At 51.8% G+C, this 15,458-nt stretch overlaps 1 protein-coding gene across 1 annotated transcript in view; it reads left to right on the top strand.

The window, feature by feature from the left end:
• The window catches only part of CNTN6 (contactin 6), a 115,947-nt gene that overhangs the window by 42,277 nt on the left and 58,212 nt on the right, over window positions 1-15,458 (top strand). Inside the window, 2 exon segments of the mRNA XM_066351665.1 lie at window positions 4,192-4,395; window positions 6,694-6,796. Coding sequence (XP_066207762.1) covers window positions 4,192-4,395; window positions 6,694-6,796 — 307 coding nt within the window.

Raw genomic sequence — 15,458 nt, forward strand, 5'->3', positions numbered from 1 at the left:
TCACTTTACTTAATAATATTTATAAAGCAGAGTGACAGCAAGTTAAAGCATATAATGATAATTACTTACCAAGTACTTTATGTCGGATTTTTTCTAAATTTGGCAGAATAAATCTTTATAAAACAACTTACTATAGTTAAATCTATCTTTTTACTTATACTTTGGTTGCTCTGCTACCACCCACCATGAAAGCTGGTATGGACCAGGCTGACCACCACTAGTGGGCGGTAGGGACCAGGCGGACCACCACTAGTGGGCGGTAGGGACCAGGCTGACCACCACTAGTGGGCGGTAGGGACCAGGCTGACCACCACTAGTGGGCGGTAGGGACCAGGCGGACCACCACTAGTGGGCGGTAGGGACCAGGCGGACCACCACTAGGGGGCGGTAGGGACCATGTTGACGACCACTAGTGGGCGGTAGGGACCAGGTTGACCACCACTGAGTTAGAGGGAGGACGTGTTAATAATAACAGTAGCTACCAACTGTTATCCTGGGCAAGCGCTGTACGTTAGGAGATAAAGGCAAGACGCCCGCCCAGGGCTTTCCGACGCCGAGAAACGCCCGTGCAGGGAAGACTCAGGATCCCACACGAGAAACTCGGGGCGCCCCCAGTTCAGCGGGTTTGCCGAGAGCCTCGGGAGGGTCTCGGTCCTTCCTTTCCCGGTCTCAGCTTCTTGTCCAGGTGAATTGTGCAGAGAAAGTCCTCCAGAAAGAAGAGAAACATAGTGACTGGATAACCTTCACACTGGACTGATGGATAAGTGGTTTAGAAGGGGCCAACTCCAGAGACATAGAGAGACATTTTCTGTCTCTGTCATTTGTCTTTGGTTTAGCAAGTAGGTAGGTTTAGGATGAATGGATGGATGGATAGATGGATGGATAGACAGATAGAGATGATAGATAGATAGACAGGCAGACAGAGTTCTCCATCACAATGTAATCAACTAACAGAAACTTCAAGCAACACCTACTTATTAGACCATGATCTGTACGTCAGAAGCCAAAGGGTCGTGGGTCTGGGCTCTGGGCTGAAGTTCTCACAAGAATGAAATCAAGGTCACGACACGACGCCCTTCTTTCCTGAGAAGTCTGAGGAAGAGTCTGCACCTAAGCTCACTCTGACTACCGTCTGAGTCCAGCCCCTGGCAGCTGCAGGAGGAAGCCCCCACTGCCCCCGGCTTTGCTGGCTAGATGTCAGGGGCCAGTGTCACCTCCCAGGTGCTGCTGCATCCACCCACTCCTTCCACATCCCCTTCCGTCCGCGAGGCCAGCAACGGAGGCTCCCTTTGACGCCCTCCCCCCACGACTTAGATCTCTCTCTCGCCAGGAGGGGCCCCGTCCAGTGTTGGGTCAGCTTCACCCAAGATCAGGGCCCATTGTTTAAGGCAGGGGTCTCAAACTCGCGGCCCGCGGGCCGCATGCAGCCCGCCGAACAATTTTGTGCGGCCCGCAGACTAATCCACGGGCTTACTTAATTTTATCCAAAATATTTTGAACTTCGCTGCAGAGGGTGCTGTCCTCTCCCCGCTGCTGACCCACCTGGGAGACCTGGCTGAAGACCCCGCGGCCACTTCCACCTCAGACGGTCCACGACCCGTGACCTGAGAACGGGTTCTTCTCCGGGCTACCGCACCTCCCCAAGGCAGAGGTCCAAGGGGGTGGCCACCATGCTAGGGAATCCCGGCCACGCCCTCCTGGGGACGCTCCTCCCGGGGACACTGAGTCTGCCCTGGGGTCAGCGATGTTCAAAGTGGAGCTCCCGGGGACGCTCCTCCCGGGGACGCTCCTGCCCGGGACACTGAGTCTGCCACGGGGTCAGCGATGTTCAAAGTGGAGCTCCCGGGGACACTCCTGCCGGGGACACTCCTCCCGGGGACGCTCCTGCCGGGGACACTCCTCCCGGGGACGCTCCTCCCGGGGACGCTCCTGCCGGGGACGCTCCTGCCGGGGACACTCCTCCCGGGGACGCTCCTGCCGGGGACGCTCCTCCCGGGGACACTCCTCCCGGGGACACTCCTGCCGGGGACACTCCTGCCCGGGACACTGAGTCTGCCACGGGGTCAGCGATGTTCAAAGTGGAGCTCCCGGGGACGCTCCTCCCGGGGACACTCCTGCCGGGGACACTCCTGCCGGGGACGCTCCTGCCGGGGACGCTCCTCCCGGGGACACTCCTGCCGGGGACACTCCTGCCGGGGACGCTCCTCCCGGGGACGCTCCTGCCGGGGACGCTCCTCCCGGGGACGCTCCTGCCGGGGACACTCCTGCTGGGGACGCTCCTGCCGGGGACGCTCCTCCCGGGGACACTCCTGCCGGGGACACTCCTCCCGGGGACGCTCCTGCCGGGGACACTGAGTCTGCCACGGGGTCAGCGATGTTCAAAGTGGAGCTCCCGGGAACCTGCCCGCAGTGGGTTCTCTGGCTCCTCCCACCTAAAGGGGACACCTCGAGGGGGGAGCACAATCGTGGGTTTTACCAGGTCCTCCTGGACATCTGACACGCACTCAGGTTCTCAGGTCTCTGCTCCGGAGGGGCCGTGTGGGAGGGATGACACGTTCGAGGGCTCAGATGCCTTCGTTCCCTGCGGTCCACACGGTGGAGTCGCCGTGACCCCTACCGGATTCTGAGACGCGGGGCTCGGGAGGTGGTGTTCTGCGGGGAAAGGGTGGGGTTGAGGAACGACGCTCCCGCGTGTGAGGAGGACCAGGCAGGCAGGGAACTCGGGGTGTGAGGGACGACTGGGGGTGCAGAAGGGTGGCCGTGATGAGCGCTGACTGAGAAAGAGGGACGGCTGTGGAAGCACCTGGAAGACAGGAGGAGGCGCTGGCGGAACAGCCGTGGGCGTGGCGTCTGAAGGACGCAGGTTCTAGGATAGACCTTCCTCTCCCTCGTGTCCACAGTGGGACTCGGGAAAATGGCCTTCACCCTCCCAGCTCCCCACTTTCTCATCGGAGCAGCTGCTTAGCAACCGCCACCCAACACACACCGTTGGGATGGTTCAAGAGGGACGAGATGGAAGAGCTCTTCTTAAATATACCCCTCTATTCTTTACGCACGATTTCCTATTTGTGGACCACCTTCTGTAAGCAGTTCTCCATGTTCCACCCCTGAAGGACAGGCTTCAGACAGAAACAGGTCAGGGCGTTTCATCAGCTAAGGAAAAAAAATGAATTCCCCAAGAGAGAGCTGGAAATGACCGTCACTGGTCCCAAGGAGACAGGGTCAAAGGAATAAAGATTTGGGGAGCATAAGAGGCAACCTTTCATCTCTGTTGAGAGAAAGGGGGTAACCTCAGCTTTCAGGGGGCTGGTGCTGATGTCTCTCGCCAAATATTTATGGACTAAAGACCCCGACGCTGAGGCACACCTCGAAATTTGCTCAAGATCACCGTGGTGTCACACGAGGTTCCACAGATGAGGAGTCACAGCTGGGGAATCCGACCTACACCCTCCCTCCTCTTCCTGTCGGAGGAAGACGCACGATGTCCATGGCTCTCTCGTCTCAAACAAAACCCCTTCGAAGCTCTTCTCGGTGGAGACACAGCGAGAGTGGGCAGTGAGGCCCCTAAGGACAATGACCAGTAAGGAGACTCAGAAGCAAGAGACCACGTGTCCTGACGGAAAACCCTGGAGGGACTGGCAGAAGGCAACAAGGGTTCAGTCACGGGGCAGGACCAGAAAGGCACAAGTGTTTTCAGAAATAAGCGAATGTCACTTGTGCTCTCTTGATACAAAGCAGGGATGCGTAGGCCGAGTAGGCTACTCACAGGAAAACACAGACACCGCCGCCTGCCCACTGCCGACAGAAAGCGTGTAACATCTCCAGCAAGGCTAGTCCACCCTCTACTTGGTCACCACTAATAACGGGGAGCTCATCACCCCATACACGAGCTACCGCTGTAGCTCTGAAGTTCATACCATCTTCATAACATTGAGTCCAGCCGCGTCCTGTCGCCCCCACTGACCACAGTTTTGACCTTTGCCTCTGGACATCTGATGACAATCACGTATCATTGTCATCCAGACTGGGATATATCTGAATGCAGGAGACTGAGACAGTTACACCAGGAGAGCAGGCTCACCCTGGACAGACAGGGGCACGACCTTATCCTGTTGACGTGTGAGCGGGGCGCAGGACCTCCAGGTGGGGGTGGGTCCAGTGAGGACGACACCCCTCTTCCCTGTTTTCCAGAGCTGTCGTATGCCTGGACCTTCAACGGCGACCCTCTGCACGTCCAGGAGGACAAGAGACGGTTTGTCTCCCAGGAGACGGGCAACCTGTACATCGCCAAGGTGGAGCCCTCGGACGCGGGTGACTACAGCTGCCTCGTGACCAACCAGGAGGCGCGGAGGAGCGTGCGAGGACCGCCCACTCCCCTGGTGCAGCGCCCCGATGGTAAGAGGCCGCGCTGTCTCGGGAACGCCCTGGTCCGGGGCCACAGGCCAGGGGAGGTCGGTCAGTGCTCCGCCTCCCTCCCTCCGGGTCAGGGCGGCCACACCACCCGCGAGTGCAGGGCCGATTCACAAACATCCGCCTCCCTCCCTCCGGGTCAGGGCGGCCACACCACCCGCGAGTGCAGGGCCGATTCACAAACACGCTGACGCTCAGGGAGTATCAACAGCAGGATAGAGAAAGTCCCCTCACCCCCCACCCACCCACGTGGCACCGTGTCCACGAGTCTCTCCTCTCTGGCCCGGGAGCAGACCATCTGTCCTTTGCTCAGGGAGAATTCTGCAAACAGCGATGTCCACTGGGGGAGTGGGCGTGTGCGTGTGTGTGCGTGTTCACATGTAGGTGCTGCCGATGTTATCAACTGTGTTCATATATTTTTCATGAACCTATGATACAGTTTTTCTTTAACTCACCTCCGTTCCATTTTTAGTCTTTTATTTTTTTGTTCACCCTTTGTTTACCCGAGTGGCAAAATGGGGGGAAAAAACCTCCCCAACAAACTCACCTCCAGGGGAAGCAGAGAGAGCCGCCAGCAATTGTGAGCACTGCGCAGAGGAAGCGAATGCTAGGCTCACGCTCGCTCTGCCCCTGCGAGAGACTCACTTCAGCTGGGCCTCTGAGGGGCTGTGTAGCTCGTAATGAAGCCATCGCTGGTGTAAGATTCAGAGAACAGAAAATGCAGGGAAGTCATCCGAGTGGAAACCCCCCCCCAGCTGATCCTTTAATTAAATATTCACAGTGGGAACTGTACCAACGGGAAGGCGGCTGGCGCATTTCACGATCGGATTCTGGACTTGAAATGTCCATACCTCACTGAGCTTATCTGCTCTCTGAGGAGTTCAGGAAAAGCAAAAAAATAAAAATAAAAAATAAAAAATAGAATGCTAATTATGGCTGCCCGAATTATGAAACGAGCTGCGTGCGGGGAGCTCTTACGACCCGGCTTTCAGAGCCACCGGCCGCCTCAGAGAGGTCCGCGGTCTTGAATTCAGAATCTAGTGACCACCTGACTCATTCACAAGTCCAGTGTCTCCCAGCAGGGGGCGCTCTGTCCGTGGCGGGAGCAGCTCACTGGTCAGGGACGTGCAGTCTGCCATGTGTGTCCGTGTTTTCCTTGTTTATTCCTTCATTCTCCCCTTCCCCACCCCCGCCCCTCAACACTCTGATGGGAGCGAGAGACCAGAGCACCAGAGCGTTATACATGGGAAAACTGGTCACTCAGCAAATTCCAGATGTCGAGGAATCAGAAAACATAAAACCTCCCCACTGACGACTGCGTTGAAGAACGTAGCCCCCTCTCTGCCCTTCAACCGTGGCCTTTCTGAACGTTCAGAATGATCAAGGTCTTAAAAAATACAGTGTATTTTATATTTGTACATTTTGCCTTCCGTGTGATTTTACTGGCCACCAATACCCAGGTGTTTTAGAAACATATTACTCTGGTGTTTGGTATATAAGTAAAAAAAAAAAAAATATCATAATTGGAAAGAATCTTGGCTTGCTGTTGGTTAGGTTAATTGAGCTAACGAGGCCAGCATAGAGAAGTCCCCTCTGTCACAGCTCACCCGGCGGGTGGGGTGTTGACAGTCATCAGGCTGTGGTCTCGCTCTGGTCTTAGTCCATGCCCACAGTTCCCTCCTGGACATTTAAAAACTATAAAAAACAAACAAAACCCAAACGTGTTTTTAGTAAGTGTCCAGCAAAGGTGTTTATCAGTAAAACCTTCATGAAGTGTCAGAAGAATATTTATGCCTCTGTTTGTCCCAACTAGCGTGATTACCTTACAGGTGTTGTTGCAGAAATACTGACTGGAACTCGGACATTGTTAACTGAAAATGTCTTTACTCCTGAGCCCACCTGGTCCCCAAGAGTCCCATGAAGGGTGACAGACCTGGTTATCTCTCTAAAGAGAGACTTCCTTGTTCACTCCGGAAGATGGTAGATGCTGGGTGCATTCCGTTCTCAACGGGTGACGCTAATTCTTCCTAAGATGTTGAGGTGGGGGACACAGAGGCTCCCTGACACTGAGGTCTCCCAGACACGGGTTTCCCGGGAGAGGGAGATGCCCAGTCCTTAAACAGCATCGTGACGTTTGCTGGCTCTCTGTCCCTCGTGAATGTATGGAAAATGTGGCTAAATGGAAGGACAAATATAATCAGATTTGGGTTAATTTCGAAGCATCGACTTCGTGGAAACCTTGTGTTCTCCAGAAATGCTGCTAGCTCTTTTGATATTTAACAGGTGTGATGGGAGAGTATGAACCAAAGATTGAAGTGCGTTTCCCTGAAACTAAACAAGCCGCAAAGGATTCATCTGTAAAACTGGAATGCTTTGCCCTTGGAAAGTAAGGTTGTTTTGTTCTGTTTTGTTTCCTGGTGTTTTAATTAAAAAAAAAAAAAAAAAAAAGGAAAAGAAACCTTTTTTGGTATTCAGACAATGCTCGAAGGTAAATTACCCAATAGATTTCAAATGCTGGGGGTGAGGTAACGCTCCTGATTGGAATGTCAGTCAACAAACGGCCTAATCCTCTTAACTGTCCGGGGCTGCCATTCTGCCCGGAACTGCTATAACTGTTCTCTCGTCCGACCCATGTAGGCAGAGCCAGGGCCCTCGGGTGGGGTGCGGGCAAGTCCCCGAGCCCCCCGAAGCCCCCCGCCCCCTGCACACAGTTCCCTGAGCAGAGTCCGACACCCACGGGCTCATCGCCCCGCGGTCTCCTTGCCTAATGAATCAGCAAATATTGATATGATACTTATACCCTGCTCTGAAGTTTCCACACTAAGACTCATGAAGGGCCACGGCTCACGGTGGACAACCAGCGTTGAGTCAGAGACCTGCCCTGACAGCGGAGGTGTTTTTGTGAGACCCCCCACCCCCAGACGTGTTCCACAGCCAATGGGTTTGGGGTGCTGTCCGAGCAGCCAAGACCTGCAGTTTGGCACATAAATAAAGATTCAGACATCTTGTGACCTCTGGGCACGGGCAGACTTCCTTCTCACCCCTGCGGACAGAAGTGCCCACAGAGCAGAGAGGTAGACCGGGTTTGTCACTTGCCGGTGTGGGTGTGCGTGAGGACCTAGGGACGTGGTTAACCGAAGGCGCTGAGGGTCTCGGGCGAGGCTGACCCCTCTGACCCTACAAGTTCCCTGCCCGGCAAGAGGGGTTCTTCTCGTCCACGGAACACACTGTGGGTGGTCAGCGTGGAGGGCTCCCCTCTCCACGCACAGTCCGTTCCTCAGGTGGTCATCACATTCGAACAGTGATGGACAGTCCAAACTACGGAAAACACCCTGCAGAGCCGCCATCTTGTTTTTTAAGGAAATGGAGAGTAAACAACCCAAATGGAGCTGGTTAATATTATACATCTTCTAGATCCTTTTCGGGAAATTTGATAGATCTTTACATTGTTTTCAGGTTCTTTATTTTTCACGTACCGAAGAGACCAGATTTTCTGTTTTCATTCAGCACTGGCCCCATAGGCTCTGCCCGATAATTAGATATTGATTGATTAAGTGAAGAAAGTGAAAAACAGCGACTCAGTGTCATAGTTGGTGTTTGTTTGCCTGCCTTTTAAGATATTATAGAATTTGACCGTTTTCGAGCTTTCTCAGAATTTAAAGTTACAAAAAATAACATAAAACGATTGTTGGAAAAAAAAATACTTTGAGAATTAGATGACTTAGTGAGAAAATAATAAAAGAGCACCAGTGATACATAGCATTCTGAAAGCAGTATCAATAGCTTATTCTATCAGATGTAACATCAGAAAATGTGGATTCCTGAAAGCTAGGAAATACTCATGTGTAACAAATAATGAAAGATTACTGAGGCCGGTTCTCCAGAATCCCACATGATTACCCGTCACGAGTCGAACACGTCCACCTAAGAATGTGTATGATGTGTAAGGACCCTCCTGCCTGTGTGGGGTCCGCCGTGACGTGTTTGCACACGAACCCCCGAGGCTCAGACAAGCGAGAGGCCTGTGGAATAACAGCTTCTGTGAGGATGTCAAGGCGAGGGACCCTGGTCCCCTCTGAATGTCGGTTCTGAACTTCGGAACCTCGAGCAAACTGTTCGGATAACTGTTCTCAAAGCCAGCAGAGAGAGATCCCATCGCCCACTCTCTCAAGAGTCTGTCTGACCGTTAGCAAGCATCCTCGCCCCTCTGGGAGTCCCCCGGGGTCTCATCCCAAAGGGGTCGCCGTGACCCCTGCCCCACGTCTGTCTGGAAGACGAGCGTGGAGAACACAGGTGAGGGACATGGCGGTGTGCCCGGCATTTAGACAGTCAGGGTTCACTGGGTTATCGGTTACCCGTTCCGGGTACCGAGGGTTTGAGTGAGTGGGGGTGGTCCGGCTGGACATCGTTATCTCAGAGAGAGGAGGAGAGAATTCTCACCACTCGCTGGCCGTGTCCTCCCCTCTGCCCCCTCCCTGGGCTCCATGGCCGAGCACAGGGCAGCCGGGTCAGGGCTCAGGGACAGGGGCCAGCAGAGGACGGCGCTCAGTCCACCACCGATACAGCCTGCAGGGACAGGGGCCAGCAGAGGACGGTGCTCAGTCCACCACTGATACAGCCTGCAGGGACGGGGCCAGCAGAGGACAGGGCCCAGTCCACCGATACAGCCTGAACTGCTCCCCTACCCCAGTTCTCCACCACACTGACTCCTCAAACAGCCACTCCTACAGAAATGTTGACAGAGGAACCCCTGGAGGATCCTGTCACTCACAGGAACCTTCACCTGAATGGCCCGAGTGTAGGTCTTCACCACCCTCACCCCCCCCAGACACACACACACACACACACACGCACACACACGCACATGCCAATGCTGTGCGTTAACACGGGTGGGTGATGATAACTTATTCTGCCACTCCAGACCCACACCCCTTCTTAGTCCCGTGTGCCGTGAAAGTGGGGGGCAGGGAGGAAAGAAAACGGCAGTCAGGAAACGCTGACTGTCCACGTAGAGTTACCATTAGACTTCACTCCTCTGAGCCGGTCACAGGCAGGGGCCGTAGGAACCCCCCCATGGGAAGGACACGGCAGAAGGGGACAAACCCCCCAAACAGGACAAGCGTGGTCGTAGCACACGCGAGACAGATCATTAAGAATTCTCACAGGGACTTCGGGAATCCATAAAACCATCTCTCCTCATCGATTAATCACCTCATGGTGACAGAAACAAGCAACACATTAAAAACTGATAACCAGTAAAACTGTATACAGTGACATCTATTATCTTTAGAACCTGCGGGCACGCCTCAACATCTTGATCAAATGAGGATTAGCAATATTTGATCCAGGAAAATTTAAGTTCGAATAGTTTTTAAAAATCCTTTCAAAAATGGTAAATCTCATATATATATACAATAAGAAAAAAAAAGATTAATACATTTTGTCTACTGTTCAGTCTACACATAATAAAGATGTAAAAGAACGGGGAAATTATGAGGATTACTTGACTGCTCTTGATGAAAAACTGTCAAGAACGTCATTGATTAAATGGCACTGATACCATAATATTTTATCTGAAAATGGTGATCAATGTGGGGGTTATATTTGTAACATTAGGTCATGGGTATGGAGTTGGATTTCCTTGGGGTTAAAGGGCAAACTGAGAGACGCCACTGGGTTGAAATGACTGTGCTCACACGCCCTGAGTGGATTCGTGTCCCAGAGGGTGTAGATACAGGAGGTCTCATTTCTTCACATAAACAAACTGTGCGTGTGGACGCTTACTCTACTTTGGAAGATGTGATACAAATAGGAGATACGACCAAAAAGAATTGTCATACATGCTTGCGAGTAGTCCTCAGGAAATAGACTGCACTGTCACTGAGACACGGCAGAGACACTGAAGATGCTTGTTAGTCCATTAGAAGATGTGACATTTACCAAAGACTCTACTGGCGTTTTTAAGTTTGAAAAACTAAGAAACATAGATAAATATCACACTCCCTAGAAAATGACGTGATAATGTACATAATGAACAGTCCGGAGAGAAAATAGAATGTCTGGCTTTTTAAATGATCACCTGTAGGTTCTCTGTGAAACGTTGTTGCACACCACTGCACGGCAGTGACAAATCACGGTCCCTGACGCGTCCTCAGAACAGTATTGCTGTGCAGCCTTTGGGCTTAGTTACTTTTTTCTCCCCAAAACGGGGGCTGCTGCTTTGTACAGATCCATTCTAATCTCATGTTCAGCGTCCAAGACGCGAGGTGCCATCTCCTTCGTAAGTCGGCCGGTGAACTGAAATCTGAGGAGAGCTCACTGGTTCGGGGAAAATGACTTCGATGTTCTTATTCCTTGAGCTGCCAAATGCTTCTGCCAGCCAGCTCCTGTTTATGTGACAAGCCACGCACTCCTGGAGCTAAGGTTTACATATGTTGATAAATTAGCCAGTCCGTGACGTCTTATTCTAATATTAAGTTTTTCCTCGTAGGTCCTAACACAGTTCCTGCGATGCTGACTGGTTTTCACTGAACATCTGTGGAATGTAGCACGTGCAGTACACTCGTAACTGGGAACTGGTCCCGTGACCCCCGGGGATGCTCCTTCTCTTGAAAGGGGGCATTGGTTTGGCATTTATCTTGCTTGCTGTTCGCTGAGCTTCCAAGTTCCCTCCCTCCCTCCCTCCCTCCCTCTTTTCCTCCTCCTTCCCTTCCTTCCTTCCTTTCTTTCCTTCCTTCCCTCCCTTCCTCCCTTCCCCCTTTCCTACCTCCATCCGTCCCTCCCTCTTTTCCTCCTCCCTCCCTCCCTCCCTCCCTCCCTCCCTCCCTCCCTCCCTCCCTTCCTTCCTTCCTTCCTCCCTCCCTCCCTCTTTTCTTCCTCCTTCCTTCCTTCCTCCCTCCCTCCCTCCTTCCCTCCCTCTTTTCTTCCTCCCTCCCTTCCTTCCTTCCTTTCTTTCCTTCCTTCCCTTCCTTCCTCCGTTCCCGTTCCCCCTTTCCTCCCTCCCTCCTTCCCTCCCTCCCTCCTTTCCTCCCTCCCTCCCTCCTTCCTTCCTTCCTTCCTCCTTCTGTTGACTTCATTCTTTCTGTGTTCACACTGTGGCCTGGGATTTTTCTCCGGATCGCTCTGTGGGCTCAGTGTCCCCCAGCTGCGGGTGGCGCGCGGCGTCGCCCTCGGAAGGCACGCTCGTCCGTATCACAGCCTTTTCCACCTCTAGCACTTCCTTCTGGTCTGTTCTTGGAACGCGTTCTTTCTGCCCCGTCATCAGTCTTCTGTCCCTGTGGGTCGCCTGCCTTTTCCAGTGGGACCCTTCGCATAGTCAGCAGGGTGATTTTCAGTTCACCCTCTGATCATTCGAAAGCATCTGCCGTACTCGAGTCTGCAGGCTGCTTTCTGACCGGCCTTGTGCCCTGTGCTGCTGGTGTTGACCTCGAGATGGCCCCTGCCGTCCTCGGGTCTCCGCTGTCTCCCTGTCTGTCTGTCGAGGTTTCTCCAGAGGGCTCTGTGTCCCGTAAAGTCCGGTCTTTGGTTCTCTCTGTGGTGACCCCTGCTCCCTCAGGGGCCCCTCTGAGGACGTGGAAGTCCTTCCTTCCATCTCACCCCACCCCCTCTGCCGCACAGGGGTCTGATTCTATTGACTGCTTTTTCTCCTGATCCTGTTTGTCATTTGTATGCTTTTTAGGTTTTCTGGTCATTTCACATTGAATTCTAGAGAGAAAGGTGACGTTGTTGGCTGCTGGCCTGTGGGGCATTTCTTTGAGGTATTAGACTTGACTGGGAGGAGTTCAGGGGCTGGGGATCCAGGTGACTGTCCTGTGGCCTGGCCATCATCGTCTGTGGCGCAGATGGGAGGGTCCACAGCCTCAGGCTGGGTCACGACTCAGGCACGTCTTCTGCCGAACACCCCGAGTATTCCCGAGTCTCTCCTGCGGAGGGTGGGGTGTGACGCCTTCCATCTCTGAGCCCGGAAACTTCTCCGCTCCGCCCGCCTCTCGGGACCCCCTTCGGCGGCTGACTGGAGCACGTCTGTCTGCAGTCCCCTCCTGCCCGATGTCCCGCAGTCCCACCACTTCCGTCCTTGGGGTCTGTGCACCTCCGTGACGCGATCCTGTCCCTCAGACATCGTCCTCCTTCTTCCCTGACCCGGAAAGTGCCGGGGAGGCCACAGGCTCACTTCAGGGACCACGGTTCTGTGCTGCCCCTTTCGCTACATTTCTGGAGTCAGGTTTGCTTCCGTCTATGTGTCCAGTTTCCCAACTGCTCCCAGCAGGAGGTGAGTGCAGCCCCCGTGACCCCAATGTGACCAGAAGCCGGGGGTGGTTATAATGTGGGGTGTTTTTTTGTTTTTGTATTTTTCTGAAGCTGGAAACGGAGAGAGACAGTCAGACAGACTCCCGCATACGCCCGACCGGGATCCACCCGGCACGCCCACCAGGGGGCGACGCTCTGCCCACCAGGGGGTGATGCTCTGCCCCTCCGGGGCGTCGCTCTGTTGCGACCAGAGCCACTCCAGGGCCTGGGGCAGAGGCCAAGGAGCCATCCCCAGCGCCCGGGCCATCTTTGCTCCAATGGAGCCTCGGGTGCGGGAGGGGAAGAGAGTGACAGAGAGGAAGGAGAGGGGGAGGGGTGGAGAAGCAGATGGGCGCTTCTCCTGTGTGCCCTGGCCGGGAATCGAACCCGGGACTCCTGCACGCCAGGCTGACGCTCTACCACTGAGCCAACCGGCCAGGGCCTATAATGTGGGTTTTGAGGATACACACACTGAAGGTTGGAGAAATCAAGTCACTGATCAACAGAATGTGCAGACCCGGGGTTCCCATCTCAACCTCACTGACGTCAACCACTCTGATGTCAAAACTCACGCTCCTAGGCAGTGTTGTACCCCAACTTCGTTCTTCAGTATGATGATGGCCATTTTTTTCTTTTTTGTGTCAGAGACAGACAGACAGATAGGGATGAACAAACAGGAAGGGAGAGAGGTGAGAAGCATCAGTTCTTTGTTGCGGCACCTTAGTTGTTCATTGATTACTTTCTCATATGTGCCTTGGCCAGTGGCTTCAGCAGACCAAGTGACCCCTTGCTCAAGCCAGCGACCTTGGGCTCAAGCTGGTGAGCTTTGCTCAAACCAGATGAGCCTGCGCTCAAGCTGGCGACCTCCGGGTTTTGAACCTGGGTCCTCCGCGTCCCAGTCCGATGCTCTATCCACTGCACCACCGCCTGGTCAGGAGGCCATTTACTTTTTTTTATTTTTTGCCGTTCTATATAAATGTTAGACACAGTTTGTCCATAATCCACAACACGGCTCGTTGTGGTTTTAACTGGAACTGCACTAAAGCTATGCAACAATTTGGGAAGAGCTGCCTTGTGCTGGAACATTGCGTTTCTCAGGTGTGAGCAGGGACTGTTTCTCCGTTTACTTAGATTGTGTCTTACTGTTTTCCTGAGAGTCCTATATGTATTATGTTAGATTTAAACCCAAATATTTCATTTTTTTGATGTTGATATAAACAGTATTGCATTTTAAATTGTATTTTCATTTTCTAACTCAAATCCCAGTCTTCCACGGCTGGTCTAAAGTCACATTATTTTGGTATATTAACCTTCGCGCTTATGCACTGGCTATAATGGTTTATTCGTTCCGAATTTATGTTTTTTGGTCACTTCTTGGAGATTGTTTTACATCGTCATCTGCGAAAAGAGGCAGCTTTGTATTTGTTTCTGTTTTCTTGTATTATAGTCTCTGCTAATATATCTAATGTAATGCCAAGTGTAAGTGGTGAGAGGGGATGCCTTTGTCTTTTTCTTTTTTTAAGATTTTATTAATTGATTTTTAGAGAGAGGTGGGAAGGGGGGGAGGAGCAGGAAGCAAGAGCTCAGAGCTGCTTTCCATATGTGCCTTGACTGGGCAGGGACAGGGATTTGAACCAGCGACCCCAGCATTCCAGGTTGACACTTTATCCACTGCGCCTCCACAGGCCAGGCGACCCTCTTCTTTATCTTAAGGTCACAGCCTCCAATTACTCACCATCAAGAAGGATGTCAGCTCTTCATTTTTTGTAGACATTCTTCAACAAGTTGAGGAAGTTCTCCTCACTCCTGGATTGCTTTTAGTTTTTATTGATTGGATTGCTGACTTTTTCCAAATGCTATTTCTATACCAATTGATATGATCATACGATTTTTTTTTCTTTTGTTGAGCAGTGAATTAGATAAACTAATTTGCAAGTATTGAACTAGTCTTGCATGCTTGGAATAAGGGCCATTTGGTTGTGGTACATAAATCTTTCCAAACATTGTTGGATTTGATTTGTTAATATTTGTGGAGGATTTTTTCCATCTACGTTAATGAGAGCTACCGGTCTATAGCTTTTCTTTCTTGAAACATCTTTGTCTCATGTTGGTATTAGAAAAATGCTGGCCTCAGAAGAAATTAGAAATGGCTCTCTCTCTCTCTGCTTCTCTTTTTTGGAAGAGATGGTAGATAATTATTATTATTATTTTTTATGTGTTTGGAGAATTCACCAGTGACTAACTGGGCCTGGTACTTTCTGTTTGGGAGAAGTATTAGTTATTTGTAACATTTCTTTTAATAATCATAGGGCTATTTGGATTATTTATTTCTCCTTGAGATATTTTGGTAATGTGTATTTTTCAAGGAATTGGTTAATTTTCTTTAAGTCATCTTTTAATGTCGATGGGATCAGTAATAATGAAGCATGTTTTTAAATTTCTTTTTTCTTTTTAAGTTTTTAAATTGAACTTATTAGAGTGGCACTGGTTAATAAACTGATAGAGGTGTCAGGGTACCATCTAACACATCATCTACAAGGTCTCTTGGGTGTTCACCACCCCAGTCATTTCTAATGGTCCTTGAGTCTTCTCTGTGTGTGTTTTCTTTCTTGGTTAGCTTAGCCTAGAGATTTATCAATCTTATTGATCTTCTCAAAGAACAAGAATTTGTTTTTGTTTGTTTTTGCTGATACTTTCTGTTGGTTTCCTGTCCTCAATCACACACACTTCTCTACTGAACTATTCTCACGTGAGTGGGACAC

Source organism: Saccopteryx leptura, chromosome 10 (genome assembly GCF_036850995.1).
Source record: "Saccopteryx leptura isolate mSacLep1 chromosome 10, mSacLep1_pri_phased_curated, whole genome shotgun sequence".
NCBI classification, from domain to species: Eukaryota; Metazoa; Chordata; class Mammalia; order Chiroptera; family Emballonuridae; genus Saccopteryx; species Saccopteryx leptura.